Source organism: Macaca fascicularis, chromosome 16 (assembly GCF_037993035.2).
Source record: "Macaca fascicularis isolate 582-1 chromosome 16, T2T-MFA8v1.1".
Taxonomy (NCBI): domain Eukaryota; kingdom Metazoa; phylum Chordata; class Mammalia; order Primates; family Cercopithecidae; genus Macaca; species Macaca fascicularis.
The window spans coordinates 84,821,486-84,841,066 of NC_088390.1; the positions used below are offsets into that span (position 1 = coordinate 84,821,486).

General features: G+C 53.6%; 1 protein-coding gene and 1 non-coding gene across 38 annotated transcripts in view; both read left to right on the top strand.

The window, feature by feature from the left end:
* Positions 1 to 19,581, top strand: part of PGS1 (phosphatidylglycerophosphate synthase 1) — a 49,297-nt gene that overhangs the window by 18,132 nt on the left and 11,584 nt on the right. For 17 of the 37 annotated variants that reach the window (XR_010582048.2, XR_006693329.3, XR_006693330.3 and 14 more), the window contains exons 3-7: positions 2,084 to 2,161; positions 4,052 to 4,151; positions 5,143 to 5,332; positions 6,396 to 6,607; positions 9,260 to 9,781. Coding sequence is in view for 18 of the 37 variants with exons in the window: in XM_045376577.3 (XP_045232512.2) it covers positions 2,084 to 2,161; positions 4,052 to 4,151; positions 5,143 to 5,332; positions 6,396 to 6,607; positions 9,260 to 9,781 (1,102 nt within the window). In the remaining 19 variants the exon portion in view is untranslated. Of the gene's footprint in view, positions 1 to 2,083; positions 2,162 to 4,051; positions 4,293 to 5,142; positions 5,333 to 6,395; positions 6,608 to 7,583; positions 7,736 to 9,259; positions 9,782 to 19,581 lie in introns of those variants that run through there. The other 20 variants (XR_012426252.1, XR_012426253.1, XR_012426261.1 and 17 more) reach the window with 4 other exon arrangements.
* Positions 5,730 to 5,858, top strand: LOC123569623 (small nucleolar RNA SNORA30/SNORA37 family). Its single transcript, XR_006693438.1, has one exon. It is a non-coding gene; the product is annotated as a small nucleolar RNA SNORA30/SNORA37 family (small nucleolar RNA).

A 19,581-nucleotide genomic window follows, 5' to 3' on the forward strand; every position in this document is an offset into this window, starting at 1 on the left:
CTCTGGGAGGATGACTGACTGTCTCCATGTAGTGATCCCCTGGCCAGGAGGTCGGGCCCTGCCTGAGGAGGGTGGGCCTGCAGAGAGCAGGAAGGGGCAGAGGGGCTTGCCCCAGCAGGTGGAGAATACGCCAGGGCCTCCTTTCCCTGCAGTCTGCGCTGAAGTGTGGGCAGATTCTCCTAGTGTGTGTCACACTGAGTAGCACGTTTCTTCCCAGGGTACACAGCGAGAAGGGAGGACGGTGCTGGTTTCTGCCTGGTCCCCATGCCTTCGCTACATCTGTAGGACCTGGTGTCTTGTAGTAAACAGTCAGATATGCTTTGGTTGCCTGAACTAAATTGTCTTATGCCTTCTTTCTCAATCTTTCTTTTTTCTCTTTCTTTCTGTCTTTCTCTCTTTCTGTCTTTGTCTTTCTTTCTGTCTTTCTTTATTTTTTTGAGACGGAGTCTCGCTTTGTCGCCCAGGCTGGAGTGCAGTGGCTCGATCTCATCTCACTGCAAGCTCCACCTCCCGGGTTTATGCCGTTCTCCTACCTCAGCCTCCCGAGCACCTGGGACTACAGGCGCCCGCCACCTCGCCCGGCTAATATTTTGTATTTTGTTTTAATAGAGACAGGATTTCACCGTGTTAGCCAGGATGGTCTCGATCTTCTGACCTTGTGATCTGCATGCGTTGGCCTCCCAAAGTGCTGGGATTACAGGCGTGAGCCACCACGCCCGGCGTCTTATGCCTTATTTATTTTTCCCTTTCTTTATAATCATTACCCCCACAAACATCTATTTTAATTCATAACAAAACAAAGGAAATAGCAACCTTGGGAAGTTGCTTTGTTTTTTCCTTGTCCGGAAGCCTTTCCTAGTGATTGTTCATGTTTCTGTCTAGTCAAGTTGCCTGTCATCCTGTGTTGACGATGCAGGGTGGGCTGTGATGTTCCTTCTGATAGAGAAGCAGGTAGATGTGAAGCTGCCTCCCTCTCACCTGGGTCTCCTGTGTATCTTTTGGTAGCACTGCCATTCTTTGTACCCCTGCCATTCTTTGTACCCCTGCCATTCTTTGTACCCCTGCCATTCTTTGTACCCCTGCCATTCTTTGTACCCCTGCCTCCTTCTCTGGGGTGGGACTGCTAGGGAGAGGCCCCTGGCTGTTAGGACTGATTTGGGGTGTCATGTTGGGGCACTGGTGTGTTCTGCTCACGTGTCTGTATACCTGTCCATCTACATTTCAAGAGTGGTGCATGCTGAATATGGACATTGGAAACTGTGCAGATGGGTAGAAGGTAAAGAGGGCAGGTTTGTGTCCATACTCCCCTTCCTTTGAGCTCTGCTTTTTGGAGGACAGTTTGCTGTGTACCCTCCATGCTTCTGCAGACACACAAACACACACACACATACACACACACGCACATGCACGCGCGCTTGCATGCTTTGTGCAGGAGTGAGGTGTAGGAGGTGGGCGCACAGGTCATTTGCTTGTGGCTCAGCAATCCATTGTGGACATTCGTGGCAGTGTGCGTAGATTGCCTTCATTCTTTGTTTGGAGACGGAATCTTGCTCTGTTGCCCAGGCTGGAGTGCAGTGGTGTGATCACAGCTCATTGCAACCTCTGCCTCCTGGGTTCAAGTGATTCTTCTGCCTCAGCCTCCTGAGTAGCTGGGATTACAGGCCTGCGCCACCATGGTCTGGCTAATCTTTATGTTTTTAGTAGAGACAGGGTTTCGCCATGTTGGCCACGCTGGTCTCGAACTCCTGGCTTCAAACGATCTGCCTGCCTCGGCCTCCTAGAGTACTGGGATTATAGGCGTGAGCCATTACACCCAGCCTGCCTTCATTCTTCTTAATGGCCGTGTTGCATTTTATAGTTGGCCTAGACTTTGCTTTACTTTGCAGGCTATTTTCTTTTAGGATTGTGGGAACTTATTTGGGAGGTTACCATACACGTTTCGAGCTTGCTTTAAATATTAATTGGCAAAGACATAGGATAGTTCAGCTTGGAGTAGGATTTGCCTGCCAGGTCAAAGGGTTCTGTTTTCTTAGTGAACCATGAAAATGATAAATTTGAATTTTGGATTTTTCTCCTCTCTCAGGGGCAGATAAGAGTGGCCAAGAAGCGGGTCGTGATGGCATCCCTCTACCTGGGGACAGGTCCTTTGGAACAGGAACTGGTAAGGTTTATGGGGAGATGGTCCTGGTAGCAGTAGTGAATGGGCCCCAACGTGCCACAGCTTTTTGTGCCATGGAGTTGGTGTGGAGCTGCCTTTCCTTGGCCTCCATGTCAGAGCCAGCTCTTATTTTTGTTGCCCCAGATGTGGGCATGTCAGGAGGGCCTGGTGTGGGGAGGGCCTGGTGAGGAGAGCGTGGGGAGGCCTGGTCTGGGCCTTCTCGGCCCCACTGGCAGTGTCCTCCTACTCACACAGGGTCCCAGGCAGCTCTGCCTGCCAGTTCAGGGCTTGGCCGACTGTGGCCTGCAGGCAAAATCTGACTTGCCACCTGTTACGGTGTGACCTGTGAGCTAAGAAAGAATGGTTTTTACATTTTCAAATAATTGGGAAAGAAAAAAAAGAGTATTTTATGACTTACGAAAACTTTAAATTTCTGTATTGGTAAATAAAATTTTGTTGGAGCACAGCCACACTCATTCGCCTATTATCTGTGGTCAGTTTCATGCTGCAGCGGCAGAACTGGGTAGTTGTGACAGCGCCGATCTGGTCTGTAAAGCTCCAAATATTTACTCTCTGGCTGTTTACACAAAAGGCTTTCTGACCCTGTACTGGACAAACGGACCTGAGTGCAAGTTGGGCTGGCTGGCTGGTTCTGCCACGGGCTGGTGTCAAGTGCCAGGGCTGCTGCCAGCCTTGTTCCCCTTGGACTTGCTGTTGTGCCATCCTTGTCACTTACAGTGAGATAGGTGGGTGGGAAGGAGCCAGCAGTCCCCAGGTTTGTATGAGCTGTTGGGGCCAGCGCAGGTTCTGGTGCGTGGCGGGAGCTGAGGCTCAGCTGAAGTGAGTCTGTGAATGAGATCACGTCTTTCTCTTGGTCTCCTGGGATTGCTTTCCGCTCCGTATAGTGAAACGGATGGGGCCCATTGCCCAGAGTTAGTGCCGTTTCTTGGTCTGTCCTCGTTCAGAGTTACAGGTGGGAGCTATAGGGATTGGAGTGTGGAGAGGGAGGGGCAATGGGTTCATATGAGCTGTCCTCCCCTCTCTGCCTCTCCTAAGAAGGAGGCCTCCCTCTTTTTTTTTTTTTTTGAGACAGAGTTTCGCTCTTGTTGCCCAGGCTGGAATGCAGTGGCGCCGTCTTGGCTCACCACATCCTCCTCCTCCAGGGTTCAAGTGATTCTCCTGCCTCAGCCTCCCGAGTAGCTGGGATTACAGGCATGCGCCACCACCGCGGCTAATTTTGTATTTTTAGTAGAGATGGGATTTCTCCATGTTGGTCTCCATGTTGGTCAGGCTGGTCTTGAACTCCTGACCTCAGGTGATCTGCCCACCTCGGCCTCCCAAAGTGCTGGGATTACAGGCGTGAGGCACCACGCCCGGCTGCCTCCCTCTCTTTTAAGGATATACCCTCCCCTCCAAGCCTGGGAGCCTGTGTGTTCTCACGGGAGAAGAATGGAATGTCAGCACTGCGGAGAGTGGCCAGTGGGCAGGCCGTGTCTTGGATTCATTCATTTGGCAAATATTTACTAAGTGCTCTTTACGAGGAGGGCACTGTTTGTTTTGTCTGTGAGGATTATCTGTGTTGAAATGTACGTGGGACCTGGTGTTGTAGCGTTTCCAGGGTGGCATGGGCTGGCTGTCAGGCAGCACGCCTCTGCCTGCAGGTCCCCTTCCATTCCTGGAGGAGATCAGGGCCCCTGGGTGCTGCTTCTGATGATCAAGAAGGGGCTCTCAGACAGAGAGTTTTTGTGGTGTTGGTGTCCGAGTGCTGATGGCACAAACCTGTCTTTGGAGAAGATGACGAGAGCACTAGCCGATGGGGCGTTTTGTTTTTCTTTAAATACACACACCTCTTTGGGTCTTAATCTTCTCTTCTTCTGTGTTCTTTCTTGGTAGGTGGACTGCCTGGAAAGTACTCTAGAAAAGTCACTCCAAGCAAAGTTTCCTTCAAATCTCAAGGTCTCCATTCTCTTAGACTTCACGCGGGGCTCACGAGGTAGGTGGCATGCACGCCTGGCCCCTCATGCTTCCTGTGTCAGATCCTCAGTTCCAAGAGGAGTTACTGTCACCCCCTCGTCCCCAGGCAGAGACAAGGCTATTTGAAGATCATCCAAGCTGGCCCAGGATGCCTGATTGTGTGAGTTAGGATTTTTTTCTGCAGCAAGTGACTGAAAGCCCAACTAAAATCAGCTTAGGCAGGAGCCGAGTCAGTGGCACGCCCTGTGGTCCCACCTGCCTGGGAGGCTGAGGTGAGAGGACTGCTTGAGCTGGGAGTTTGAGTCCAGCCTGGGCAATGTAGCCAGACTTTGTCTCTTGAAAAACTGCCTTAGGCAAAAAGACTTTTTTGGACTCCTGTGACTGATCTGCTTTGGGTGGCTTGTGATTTGGGGTTTGGCTGTGTCGCCAGGATCCATCCCGTAGCTGTTTTCTTTGGCCTGGCTTCCTTCTCAGGCTCTGTGTGGTGACCCCTGGTGGCTTAGGCTTGTCTCCCTGTGATACCTTGTCCTTTGAAAGAGTCTGGTTTCCTGAGGATTCGGTCAAAGTTCCTGAGTGGCCTGACCGTGGCGTGCCCAGCCGGGAGCTTGGACTGTGCCGAATAGTCCGGCCCAGGCCTGTGTGCTCCCCCATGGAGCTGGGGGTGAGGGGCAAGGTGGGTGGGGTCGTCTCCCAGAGCAGAAATGCTGAGAGTGGGTGGGGTAGTGCCCCAGGAGGAGGTTGGGTGCAGTTACCAGGAGGAGGGTGAATGGGTGCTGGGTGGCAAAAAGAGCAGGCATCTGCCATGCTGAGCACTCCAGGCCTGAGATGTGGCCAGCATACAGGACAGAGGTTGGCCCGGGAGTCCCCTGGCTAGGAGTAGCCCCAGTTGGTGTGAATGATTCAGGTGGACGGCGCAGGTGAAGGCGAGGCCACGTGGAGGTGGCTCCTCACTGGAGGCAGGATGCCTTCCTGTTGTGAGTCAACGGCCGCTTTCTCTGTCCTGTGTTCAGGCCGGAAGAACTCCCGCACGATGCTGCTCCCACTTCTGCAGAGGTTCCCAGAGCAGGTCCGAGTCTCCCTCTTTCACACGCCGCACCTCCGCGGCCTGCTCCGGCTCCTCATCCCTGAGCGCTTCAACGAGACCATTGGCCTGCAGCACATTAAGGTGTATCTCTTCGACAACAGCGTCATCTTGAGCGGGTGAGTGCTTCCCACTGCCAGTGCTTTTGCCTTCCTGCTCTGCAGGCTGGAGGGCAGTGGAATAGGAACAGTGGGAAACCCGTTCCCCTCAGCCTTGGAGAACCTGCTTGTAGGTCTGGTTGCTGTGCACCCGCAGCACCTCCCTGGCACTGTCTCTGCCACTGAGGCTGGAAACCCCCAGGGACTGACTGGAAGTCACTGTTGATTGGGCACTTAGCATGTGCTGGCCACTCAGGTGTGTTGTCTGTTCCCACCCCCAGTGACCCTCTGTGGTATTTTCCTCACTGTGTACATGTGGAAACAGATCAGAGAGGATGAGTCACTTTGTCAGGTAGACAGAGCCAGAAAAATAAACAAGAGTCAGACCTGGAAGTCCAGGTCCTTGGGTTGATAAATGTGGGCCCTTTCACAGGCCCTCCCCTCGGCAGTGGGACCAGGATTGGGTTGCTGGTGCTGAGAGAAAGCCCTTGATTGCATCCTTGCTCTGGGACGGTACCAGTGGCAGCTGTCACTTAGTGGGACAGAGAAAACAAACAAACATGGGCACTGATAAATAGCCCTGCATGGGCCGGGCGTAGTGGCTCACGCCTGTAATCCCACACTTTGGGAGGCTGAGGCAGAGGGATCACCTGACGTTAGAAGTTCAAGACCAGCCTGGCCAACATGGTGAAGCCCCGTCTCTACTAAAAGTACAAAAATTAGCTGGGTGTGGTGGTGCACGCCTGTAACCCCAGCTACTCAGGAGGCTGAGGCAGGAGGATCACTTCAACTTGGGAGGCGGAGGCTGTAGGGAGCCAAGCTCATGCCACTATACTCCAGCCTGGGCGACAGAATGAGGCTGTCTCAGGACAAACAAGCAAACAAAAGCCCTGCGTGGTTAGCTGACTTTCTGTGTCTGCATCTCCTCTTCTCAGCTAGATTGTCAGCTCCTTGAGAGGAGGAGCCTGTGGGTCACTCGCTGTGTCACCTTGGATCGACTCTGGCTTTGTCTCTTGCACGTATTCATTGCTGAGTAGCTATTTGTTAACTGCATGTTGACCTGAGTTTGTCACCCCCCTGCTAGTTCACCTGAGACCTGCGTCTTCCATCCCTGTAGTGCAAACCTGAGTGACTCCTACTTCACCAACCGCCAGGATCGCTACGTGTTCCTGCAGGACTGCGTGGAGATCGCCGACTTCTTCACGGAGCTGGTGGACGCGGTGGGGGATGTGTCCCTGCAGCTGCAGGGGGACGACACGGTGCAGGTGGTGGATGGGATGGTGCATCCTTACAAAGGTAGGGGCTGCCGCTGACACCCTTCTGTGGCTGTGGGTGGGGTGGAGTGAGGGCCCAGGAGAGCACGCCTCTGGGTGGCCTTGCCGCAGGCATAGGGATCTTGGGTGGGAGGGCTTCATTCTGCTTTTGGCCTTAAAAAAGCCAGACAGATGTGACTCACTGGCCATCAGTCATGCTCTGTGGGTGAGAGAGCCGGCCCAGGAAGGCGGGAGTGTGGGAGGGAAGATGCAGGTGAGGAGGACTCAGGCAAGGGTATGCAGCGGCGTGACCTGGTGACCCAGGTCTCAGGTGAACTAGCGGGAGCGGGTGACAAACTCAGGTCAGGATGCAGTTAACAAGTAGCTACTCAGCAATGAACACGTGTGCCTGGGCGAGTGACCCAGGAGCCTGCCCTGCATCACAGGAAGCAACCAGGCCAGCGGCTGTTCGCCTAGGGCCCATTTCCCCAAGCCTATCACTTGTGCCTGTGACTTCCAGCTCCCTTGAGCTCTGTGGCCCCCTGCCTGGAAGGTGAAGTGTAAGAGCTCTCAGATCTGCCCACTGGATCCAGGCAGGTCCTGGCATGAGTGTTCCAGGCCATTTGCATTCCTGTGATTCCTGTGGCTGTGGCTACCCCATGGCCTTTAGAGGGCTGCTGCTGAATTTGCTGGATTTGAACTTGGGGAGGAGGAGCTGAACTTGGACCTTGTTGGGAGAAGAACTCTCCGCGTCTTGTGGACCTAGAATGGAAGCATTTAAGTGGGCCATCTGGTGGAAGCCCTGTCCTTGTGTTAGGGGAGCCCTGGGCCTCAGAGCCCGACTGTGATGGTGTGATGCTCTGCCCGCCGCCATGCTCAGTTACTACTGGTGTATTTTGAATTTCATCCATAAAGAGCTTGTGGAGCTCTGCATCTCTCTTGCTGAGTGCCTGCCTAGCATCCTCAGCTCTGCCTTTTGGCCCAGAAAGCCTAAAATATTTACCATCTGACCCTTACAGAAAATGTATTTGGATCCCTGGTCTAATGTAACGGGCCAGGCATGGATATGAGAGAAAACGGGCCGTGCTTAGGCCAGGATGAGAGCCAGCATGCTCGGAGCAGGAGTGGGGAGACTCGAGCCCAGCTGTGCTTGGGAGAATGTGAGTCCACAGAGAGGTTCAGGGTGTGCTCAGGGCCCCGGCGCTCCTCCCTCCCGCAGCCCCGTCCAGCGTGCGGCAGCGTGACTCCTTTCTCCCCGGAGGGCGCTGGCATCGACAGTCCAGACTCCTGCACGGGCTGGTCCTTCTCTTTGTTCTGGAGCCCAGCCCTGAAAGGCACCGAGTGTCTGTCCCTGCTCTCAGCGCAGACCGTGCAAGCCGGCAGGATGGCCCGGGACAGCCCTCCTTCCCTGTTTCACTTCCCTCACCAGCCTCGCCAAAGCCTTGTTGTCTTGTCAGTCCTTTGTCAGACAGTCGACTTTCTCCATTTTTGTATCGTTTTCATTCTAGTAATTTCTATTCTTATTTTTATTTGTGTGTATATATATATGCACATACACACACTCTCACATATATATACACACACACACACACATGTATTTTTTGAGATGGAGTTTTTTGCTCTTGTCACCCAGGCTGGAGTACGGTGGCACGATCTCAGCTCACTGCAACCCCTGCCTCTCAGGTTCAAGTGATTCTCCAGCCTCAGCCACCCAAGTAGCTGGGGTTACAGGATACTGTTTGTACTCTTGGTAGAGACAGGGTTTTGCCATGTTGGCCAGGCTGGTCTCAAACTCCTGGCCTCAGGTGATCTGCCTGCCCCGGCCTCCCAAAGTGCTGTGCTGGGATTACAGGCGTGAGCCACTGTGCCTGGCCTGTTCTTTATTTTTGCTTCCCTATACTGTATTCATGGTTATATTCTGTTGTTTCTTTCCCCTGTCTTCTTGAGTTGGGTGCTTAACTCATTAATTCTCAGCTTTGTCTTGTCTGATAGTAGCATCTTTCCCTTTAGTGTGTCAGCATGGTTACCTGTCACCAGTGTCTTGTCCGAATACAAAGGGCACCCCATGCAGAGCCTGAGCCTGCCCGTTCTTCCTCTCTCCCAGGACTGTCACTGCTGTGGGAAGCTTTCCCACATGGTGATGTGCTTATCCAAGCTGATGGTGTTTATCCAAGGCTTTCCCTGTGACCCCATCTGTGGAATACGCACGCTCCTTTTTTGGTTATACTTGTATGTCTTTATTTGACTGAGCTTCCTTATTGAAGTAGAACATGCACCCCGAGCGCCAGTCGTAAGTATACAGCCATGAACCTGTTCCTAGTGGACCCGCTTCCTGAAGGCCCTCTGTATGTGCCCCTGCAAGGGATTACCCCCAAGGAAACCACTATCCTGATTTCTCCCCCTGTCAGTTTGTCTTGCCTGGGTTTAAACTTGTTTGTAATTGGACTGATAGGTTGACATGGCTTTCACTTCTGCCTGAGTGTGGGCTGCTGTGGGCCAGGCCCTTGTCTTGGGCAAACTGTATCCCCAGAGGAGCCTCGCTCTGGGCTTGGGGTCCTGGGCCCACTCAGCGTGTGTTCAGTGAACATCCAGTTGTAGCATCTGCACCTGCCTGTCACATGCCCCGTCCCCTGAGCTGGGCAGAATCTAGATCCTTTCTTTCTCTTCCCTTCACTCCTCTCACGTCTTCCTCTAGGTGACCGGACCGAGTACTGCAAGGCAGCCAATAAGAGGGTCATGGATGTGATCAACTCAGCCAGGACCCGCCAGCAGATGCTGCATGCCCAGACCTTCCACAGCAACTCCCTTTTGACCCAGGAAGATGCAGCAGCTGCTGGGGATCGCAGACCAGCCCCTGACACCTGGATTTATCCGCTGATTCAGATGAAGCCCTTCGAGATTCAAATCGATGAGATTGTCACTGAGACCCTGTTGACTGAGGCGGAGCGTGGTGCAAAGGTCTACCTCACCACTGGCTACTTCAACCTGACCCAGGCCTACATGGACCTGGTCTTGGGCACTCGGGCTGAGTACCAGATCCTGCTGGCCTCACCAGAGGTGAATGGCTTCTTTGGGGCCAAGGGAGTGGCTGGCGCCATCCCAGCGGCCTATGTGCACATCGAGCGGCAGTTCTACAGCGAGGTGTGCAGCCTGGGACAGCAGGAGCGGGTCCAGCTGCAGGAGTACTGGCGGAGGGGCTGGACGTTCCATGCCAAAGGTGCACAGCAGCTGGCTGGAGGACGGCCCAGCGTGGGACAGCCACAAGCATGGGCAGGGGGTGGGGGAGCCCTGGCACCTGCCTGTTAGAGCACTGCACTTCTCCCTTCTTACCTTCCCAGCAGCCCTTGCAGGCACAGCATAGCTGTCCCATGACTTGGGGAGAGGAGAGCATTCATCTCCCCAAGTGGATTTTTTTTTTTTTTTTTCCGAGACAGTCTTGCTCTGTTTGCCAGGCTGGAGTGCAGTAGTATGATCTCAGTTCACTGCAACCTCCACTTCCCGGTTCAAGCAGTCCTCCCACCTTAGCCTCCTGAGTAGCTGGGACTACAGGCGTGTGCCACCACGTCTAGCTAATTTTTTGTATTTTTGTAGAGATGGGAGTTTACCATGTTGCCCAGGCTGGTTTTGAACTCCTGAGTTCAAGTGGTCTGCCTGCCTTGCCTCCCCAGAAGTGAATTTCAGTTGTGTAAAATCCGTCTCTTTTATGCATCAAAGACCATATATGGTCACATCATTTGGTGGCTGTTGTAAAGATGTGGTGACGTAACCTCTCCTAAGAGATGGAGAGGAACATGCCTTAGCCGTGAGACGGAATGTTGCTCTCGTTGCCCCGGCTGGAGTGCAATGGCGCAATCTTGGTTCACCACAACCTCCTCCTCCTGGGTTCAAGTGATTCTCCTGCCTCAGCCTCCTGAATAGCTGGGATTACAGGCCTGTACCACCACGCCTGGCTACTTTTTTATTTTTATTTTTATTTTTTTTGAGATAGAGTCTTGCTCTGTCACCCAGGCTGGAGTGCAGTGGCCGGATCTCAGCTCACTGCAAGCTCCGCGTCCCGGGTTTACGCCATTCTCCTGACTCAGCCTCCCGAGTAGCTGGGACTGTAGGCGCCCGCCACCTTGCTTGGCTAGTTTTTTTTGTATTTTTAGTAGAGACAGGGTTTCACCGTGTTAGCCAGGATGGTCTTGATCTCCTGACCTCATTATCTGCCCGTCTTGGCCTCCCAAAGTGCTGGGATTACAGGCTTGAGCCACCGCGCCCAGCCTACATTTTTATTTTTAGTAGAGATTGGGTTTCTGCATGTTGGTCAGACTGGTCTTGAACTCCCGACTTGAGGTGATCCGCACACCTTGGCCTCCCAAAGTGCTGGGATTATAGGCGTGAGCCACCACACCCGGCCCTTAGCCTTGTCTTGATGGTCAGAGTTCTTGCTTGTTGGCAACTTTTTTTTTTTTTTGAGATGGAGTCTTGCTGTGTTGCCCAGGCTGGAGTGCAGTGGCGTGATCTCAGCTCATTGCTACCTCCACCTCCTGGGTTGAAGTGATTCTTGTGCCTCAGCCTCCCTAGTAGCTGGAATTACAGGCATGCACCATCCTGCCTGGCTAATTTTTGTATTTTTAGTAGAGATGGGGTTCCACCATGTTGGTCAGGCTGGTCTTGAACGCCTGACCTTGTGAGCCACCTATCTCAGCTTTCCAAAGTGCTGGGATTCCAGGCGTGAGCCACGGCGCCTGGCTGGCAGTGCCTTTTTCAGGGAGAAAGAGGATTCATTAGGGATCATTTGTTTTGGCATCAGCAACCCAGTTTTCCTGTCTTTTCCTCACTATTGCCTTTGGTTTTTTTTTTTTTTTTTTTTGAGACGGAATCTCGCTCTGTCGCCCAGGCTGGAGTGCAGTGGCCGGATCTCGGCTCACTGCAAGCTCCGCCTCCCGGGTTCACGCCATTCTCCTGCCTCAGCCTCCCCAGTAGCTGGGACTACAGGCGCCCGCCACCTTGCCCGGCTAGTTTTTTGTATTTTTTAGTAGAGACGGGGTTTCACCGTGTTAGCCAGGATGGTCTCCATCTCCTGACCTGGTGATCCACCCGTCTCGGCCTCCCAAAGTGCTGGGATTACAGGCTTGAGCCACCGCGCCCGGCCGCCTTTGGTTTTTTCCCTATATGCCAGTGTCTGCCCTTTTTCCCCATAGCTAAGGAAATGCAGGCTCTGGGCACAGTCTTGCTGGTGGTGGGTGGTAGGAAGAGGGTCACACTCTGCATTGTATGTTTATCCCTCTCAGGTATCTGGCGGAGCAGCCGAAATGGGGCAGAATCCCAGGGGCAGCTCCTCCGAGACATGGGTACAACATGCTGGAAAGCTTGTGCTTAGCAGTGGGCTTACCCCATGGCCTCTTGATGTTGGGAGGGTGCCTGCCTCTAGTAGCGGGACCATAACTCCTTTCTGACACTGGGGACCCCCAACCCCGGGGCTAGTCTGTCTAGAGAAGGGGAAATGGTACCTGGAGGCCCCTGCGCCATGAGTACAGCCTGCAGCTTTTCTAGCTTCTCCCTGAGCAGTCTAGAGGCCTGTTTTGCTCATTCTCTTGTCCTGGTCCTAGTGGCTTTCAGAAGAGCTGAGCGAGTGGGAGGCCTCTGCGGCTGGGGTCTAGGCTGTGGACTGCTGTGGGCACACATCTGTGTTGTTGAGACTCGAGGATCTTCCAGTGCTCAGGTGGTTTGTTTTTGTTTTCTTTAAACCAGTGTTTTTCAACTGGGGGGGGTGCATTGTAAGAAATACTGAAGCCAGCCAGGCGCGGTAGCTCACACCTGTAATCCCAGCACTTCGGGAGGCCCGAGGCGGGCGGATCACGAGGTCAGGGGATCGAGACCATCCTGGCTAACATGGTGAAACGCAGTCTCTACTAAAAAATACAAAAAATTAGCTGGGCGTGGTGGTGGGCACCTGTAGTCCCAGCTACTTGGGAGGCTGAGGTAGGAGAATGGCGGGAACCCGGGAGGTACAGCTTGCAGTGAGCCGAGATCCGGCCACTGCACTCCAGCCTGGGCGATAGAGCGAGACTCTATCTCAAAAAAAAAAAAACCCAAAAAAACAAACTGAAGCCCAGGTTCCCCTAGACCTTCATCCAGCTCTGTGGGGATTGAACCCACCATGGTGTTTGAAAAACGCCCCGAGTAGATTCTCATGCCTAGCCTTAAGAACTCTCCCGGCTTGGAATGGGAAGCTTCTGGCCTGTCCAGGGCTTCCCATGTGCTGCTTTGAGGCCCACAGGCCTGTCTAGGCAGGTAGCATTGTTTGGTGCGGGAAGTGACTGCCACACTGTCCTGCAGGGCCCATCTCTGGCATGTGTGGTGACTGAACCAGGCTGGTGGTCAGTGTCTCAGGGCAGGTGGCCCCAGCCTGTGGCAGGTGTGGAAAGTAATTTTGGATTGGCATTACTTCTGGGAATAACAGCAGTACCTAGGGATGGGGTATTGAAAGAGCTGGCCAGTGGGACAGCTTTGACCTTTGGGGAGGCCTCAGACCCATACTGCCGTGTGCTGGGGAGCTGCAGAGGAGTGACTAGGCATTGCTCTCCTCAACTGCACTGTGCTGGAACGATGAGGAGGCCCCTTAACTCAGCCTGGAGGGTGGGGGGCTCCTGGCCTGTAGCTTCTGACTCTGCCACCGGTTATTTCCCTGAAGCGGCTTTGATAAACGTGAGTTGACTCCCCAGTTACCGCTGAAACAGAAACATCCAACCGGCTTTTCCGGTGTGTCTTGCCTTTTCCCGGACTGGTGTGCTTCTGCCGCTCCCTCTCTCCTGCCCTGGTGTGGGTGGTGTGTGTGGGGGGATGGTGTGTGTGTGGGGGTGGGGTGCGTTCCCTGCAACCCAGGAGTGCCGGACTGGTGGGAAATTGGGGATGATCTTACAGCTGGATCCCAGGGCATGTGCCCGTGTGGGGGATGGGATATAGGGGAGAGTTGGCAGAGGTGGGTGAGGGGTGGATGGTGCGTGGAGGGGGCTGCTGCTGAGCAGAGGGGCTTCATCCTAAAGCCAGGAACCAGAGGTCAGAGGTCACTTGATGCTGAAGTGAGAGGCGAGGGTCCTTCCCTGCTCAGTGGCTGTGTCGCCAGTGGGATCTTAAGTCAGCACCTCTTCAGGCCCATCTTTTGATGGTCACTTCCTCCAGAGCAGTCTGTGTCAGGTTGAGAGATGAGTGGGCGGCCGCAGGTTGCTTGTGGATTTGGATGGCTGGCCCAGTGGACCATTTCCTGTCTACCCTTTGCATGGCGCTTGCTGGGTACAGGCTGTGTGCCTCTTTGGGTGTGTGTGTGTTTGGGCCCCAGAAAATTCCTGCCGGTGGCTATGCGCTGATACCTCCACTCCCTCACCCAGGCTCCTGTAGGACAGGCCTGGGCTGATCTCAGCTCCTCCTGCTCCCAGAAGCCCTTGGGCAGAGGCGGGTAAGCCAGGACTGTGGATTCCAGATCCTCGCCCCTCAGACAGCACTCTGCTGTCAGCACAGCACTCCTCTGGGAGCCAGGCAACAAGAGGCTTTGCGGAGTGACTGTGTGGAACTTGCTGGTGGCCCCATGAGTGTAGTGATGCAAGGAAGAGCAGCGTGGGGGGAAGAAGCACCTTCTCATGTGAAATGACCCCGTGGCTCAGCAGCTGCCAGTGGATTTCAGTGCAGTCTGGTGACAGAAAATTCAGAGGGCTGGCGTTTTTTCTTTAGTGTTTTGTGTGTTGTCAAGTATTGCCAGGACTGTCTGGCAGTTGCTTAGATGCCTTGTTGGAAAGATTCCTGTGTGATAACCATCTGCCGATCGTTCAACAGCCTGATACACCTCTTTTGTGTACTATGCTGATTTCGTTTTTTTTTTTTGGAGGCGGAGTCTCGCTCTGTCGCCCAGGCTGGAGTGCAGTGGCGCGATCTCGGCTCACTGCAAGCTCCGCCTCCCGGGTTCCCGCCACTCTCCTGCCTCAGCCTCCCGAGTAGCTGGGACTACAGGCGCCGCCACCTCGCCCGGCTAATTTTTTTGTATTTTTAGTGGAGACGGGGTTTCATTGTGTTAGCCAGGATGGTCTGGATCTCCTGACCTCGTGATCCGCCCGTCTCGGCCTCCCAAAGTGCTGGGATTACAGGCTTGAGCCACCGCGCCCGGCCGCTGATTTCTTAACATATTTTATCTGTCAATCTGTCATGTATCTCTATCACATTTCAATAAATTGAGCTGTTTCTAAGAACCAGAGGAACCCTCAACTATTTAAAGGCAAGCACTAGAGACTTCTTTTGCAATATGGTTTATCTATTAATTTTTATTTGGATTTTTGTAAAGGGAGCCTATTTAGAATACTCAGGAGAAGTCACGCAAGTGTGATTTGGCGTCGAGATTACTAGACTTGAAGTCTAGAAGCCTGGCTCTGAGTCTACATTTACCTGTGGCCACAGCTGAGGGGCCTGGCTTAATCTCCTTCCTTTGCAGTCAGGGGATGGCTCTGGATTGTCAGGAGGACACGGGGAACGGGGCTCGTGTTTGACTTTCTGTACAATAACCGTACGGTTCCTAGGCCGGGTGAGGCGCCTGGTGGGGTGCGTGGAGGTTGAAATCACACTGGGGGCCGAGGGCCACTGCGTGTCCCTGAGCGAATAGATTGGCAGAAGGGAGTGGGGTGGGGGTCTTGGATCCCTTGGTGCTGTGTCTCTGGCCTTGCTCCCTATAGTTTTGTTGTGCTGATTTGGTCATGAAGGAAGGTGCTGCCAGGCCTCTTCCCCTGCATCGCCTTGGCTATGGGAGGTGGGGCAGGGTGGGCATCTGGGTTGGATCTCAGGCAGGTGGCAGTTCCTCTGATTCATGGTTGTCAGTTTCCTGTTGCTTGGCCCTCGCTCCTCGCCCAGTAGGTGTGGTGGGACAAGGTTCTGGGAGCTGGGCTAGAATTTGGACTCTTAACAGGAAGTGCTTTGTACTGCTGCAGACACATCTGGATGGGTGCTGAGCTTTCCTTCCCAAACCTGGTTTTGGTCGGGGGTGGGGTACAGGCAGGAGCAGTCCGGCCTTGTCAGCCGTTGAAAGTGTGGTATCTGCTGGGTGCCAGTAAGCTCACTGCGAGGCCTTGAGAGGCAGCTTCAGGGGAGGCTGAGTATGAACTGTGTCAAGCCAGTTGTCATGTCTCTCTTCATCTTTCTGCTCCGTGGAGAGGTGAGGGACAGAGCGGGTGGTGCCCATCCCATTATCACATTCAGGCAGGAGCCATGCTGTGCTGAACCAGGCTGTGTCCATCTGCTGGGACATGGGCTCTGCCCTCCGGCGTGCATTTCATGAGGAAGATCAGAAAATGAGTTTTAACATGTTGACTTCAATTTCTTCTACATGCAGTATTCTAGCATTAACAACACAATGTGGGTGGCTAGGGCGGAGCAGGGTGTTGGATTAAGAGATTTCTGGCTCATGCTGACAGGGAAGTCTGTTAATGGTTGTGAGAATGTCACTATTTTTATTGCCTTTCTGATAGGCCAGTTGGCATTCTGCCCAAAGGTGAACTGATGGCGAGAGGCGGGCAGCCCCACCCTGTTTGCCTAGGCGACACGTGAGGCGGCTCTCCCCTGGGCACCCAGTGGGTGTGGTAGGGGTGCTGTGCTGGTGCAAATTGCTCGCTTCAGGCTGAGCACACACACCAGCCTGTGGGCGCTTACACTTTCTCAGAGCTGTACTGATGTCAGAGCAGGCGAGTGCTTATGCTGCCAGGATAAGACTATGAGATCTTCTGTCCTCTCCGTGTGTTTATTGGAGTCTGAGAATCCTGTGAGATTTATTGCAGAATAATACTGTGGGGGCGCTTGAGGGAGGAGTACATGTTCGTGCCTGTACTCTTAAAATGTTCGTGCACTTCTGTCTTAGAACTGCAGAGGCCTGGCGCGGTGGGTCACACCTATAATCCCAGCCCTTTGGGAGGGCAAGGTGGGCGGATCACCTGAGGCCAGAAGTTTGAGACCAGCCTGGCCAACATAGTGAAACCCTGTCTCTACTAAAAATACAAAAATTAGCCCAGTGTGGTGGCGCATGTCGGTAGTCCCAGCTACTCGCGAGGTTGAGGCACGAAAATCACTTGAACCCGGGAGACAGAGGTTGCAGTGAGCTGAGATCGCACCACTGTACCCCAGCCTGAGCAAGACTCCATCTCAAAAACAAAACAAAACAAAAACAAAATAGGCCGGGTGCAGTTGTGGCTCACACCTGTAATCCCATCACTTTGGGAGTCAGAGGTGGGTGGATCACCTGAGGTCAGGAGTTTGAGACCAGCCTGGCCAGCATGGTGAAACCCCATCTCTACTAAAAATACAAAAATTAGCTGGGCGTGGTGGCAGCCGCCTGTAATCCCAAATACTCAGGAGGCTGAAGCGAGTGAATCGCTTGAACCCAGGAGCCGGAGGTTGCATTGAGCCGAGATTGCGCCATTGCACTCCAGCCTGGGTGACAAGACAAAACTCTGTCTCAAAATAAAATAAAATAAAACCTAAACTTCAGAGCTTTTTTTTTTTTTTTTTGAGAGGGAGTCTTGCTCTGTCACCCAGGCTGGAGTGCAGTGGCATAAAGTCGGCTCACTGCAACCTCCGCCTCCTGGGTTTAAGCCATTCTCCTGCCCTAGCCTCCCCAGTAGCTAGAATCACAGGCACGCACCAGAATGCCCAGCTAAGTTTTGTATTTTTAGTAAGAGATGGGGTTTCACCATGTTGGCCAGGCTGGTTTTGAACTCCTGACCTTGTGATCTGCCCGCCTTGGCTCCCCAAAGTGCTGGGATTACAGGGGTGAGCCACTGTGCCTAGCCTTCAGAGCTTTTTTAACACTTAATTTGACCTTTTTTGGGAGAGACATTATTACTCTCAGTTTGTTTATTTTATTCAAACAGATATTTAACAAGTACCAACTGTGTCCCAGGCATCATTCGGCACATTGGGAATGGATCACTGGGTACCAGACAGACTAACTCCCTGCCCTCCTAAGGCTTGTAGTTTGATGGAAAGCAGATAAGAAGCAGATGCATCTCTACAAATATCAGGGAGCAAGTTACGAAGAGCAGAGCAAGAGAAGGCTCCAGGCTGCTGCAGGGTCTGTTACAAGGGGGCTCAGGGAGGGCTTCTCTGAGGAGCAGACACTCGGACTCGGGCAGTTGGCCTGAATGAAGAGGGAGCGTCCATGCCACCATCTGGGGCTGGAGTGTCCTGGCAGAGGGGACAGAAATGAGAAGCCCCTCGACCACACGAGGCTTGCAGAACAGCAGGGGCGCTGGGAGTGGTGGACATTGAGATTGGAGGGTGGGCAGGGCGTGTTGGAAAGGGCTCAGAAGTCACGGTGCGAGTGCTGAGGGAGCGCTGCCATGGAGGCCAGGAGTGCTGAGGCCTGGATCAGCCTTCCACAGGGCAGAGTGACTTTGCAGAAGAGCAGGGGCAGGCGTCCTTTCTGAAGAGGGGGCCTAGAGCTGGGAGGCAGCGGAAGTCGCAACTCCAGTCCAGGTCCTCCTCTGGTGTCCCTGTGACACTTGCTTTATAGCGAGTGTTTGTGGAGTAGCAGCCGCCTTTGCCTCCCCTGCACCCTGCCCTCTCTGGCACCCAGGGCGGCAGCATTTCTCTCTGCCCCATGAACTGCCAGCAGTCAGTCCCCTCCCAAAAGCACTTGGTCTGCAGAGGGCTGCTTCTTCCCTCTTCAGGCTATCGTTCCTGCTGCAGGTCTCCCTAATTGGATGGTTCCTGGAATTGTAAAGATGTCAGGCCCAGAGGTCAGGCCCTGGGATGAAGAGTCGGGCGTGATAACCAGTTTATGGCCTTGTACTGGGAAACAGATTTCCCGACAGTGAGTCCCAGGCCTGATAGTCTTAGCCCAGTGTATACACAGCCTGACATCCTGACTGGTGGTGCAGGTCTGACCGGAGCTCCAGACTGCTCAGGCCTAGAGCGAGGGAGATGAAACAGAACCTAAAGGGCTCCTGTTTTTTTTTTTTTTTTTGGAGATAGTGTTTCTCTCTTGCCCAGGCTAGAGTGCAGTGGGGGTAATCTTAGCTCACTGCAGCCTTGACCTCCAAAAGGGCTTTTAGATTCCCCTTCCCCAGTTGGAAACTTCCCAGTTGTCCTCAGGACACAGACCAATGGCTAAAACTCCTGACTTGTGAGCTGAAATCTTGAAACACCATTGTTCCCAGCTGCCCTGGCCTGTGGGGCATGCTGGAGTATGGGCATCTCGCAGCAGCATCCTGTGGCATCTCTGGACCTGGCAGGTGCTTGACTCATGCTGTCTCCTTAGGGCTCCCCAGAGGGCATCAGGCTGGCCTGTGGTCGTTATTTTCTTTCTGATGGAGAAAGATTGCAGTGCAGATAAGTCTGGCGGGGAAGCTGATGGGCAGTCTCAGGTAGGTTAAAAGCGTGAGCTACCTCTCTAATCCTGGGCACTCACCTGCTGAAAAACCCTTATTCTTTCTATATGGGAAACATAGATATAGAGACTGTCTACAAATACATATACAGTCTGTCTTGGGGTCAAGAACGAGCAGTAGATGGGGAAGCAGTTGATGAAGTTGCGCACTGGAGGTGGCCTGCCTGCCTCTGCGCGCCGGCCCCTAGGTGGCCTCATAAAGAACCGAGCCAGTGCTTAGGTGGATTTGGCAAATAAAAAGTGTGTGTAGAACCATGCACCTCCAACCTTCTCCATCAGATTCTGTGGTCTAGGAGCTGTGGGGTGGACGCCGAGTCATGGTGGTGTGACACAGAGCGGCCTAACCCTCATCACCCATGTGGGCGTGTGGCCTTCCTACTCATCACCGTCACTGTTCCCTCCGTGGGCTCGGGAGAGCCAGCTGGACAAGTCACACTCAACAGACCCAGTGTTTTAAGAGGCTCATCTTGTCATTAGAAAAGTTGGAATGAACAACGGCAGGTGGGAGGAAGCTCCTGTCTCTGGTCTGAGGCTGGCGGACGCCTGCCTTGCGCCTTTCTCTGCCAGCTCCATGCTCTGGGGAAGAGGGGGTGGGAGGGGGCTGTGTGTACGAG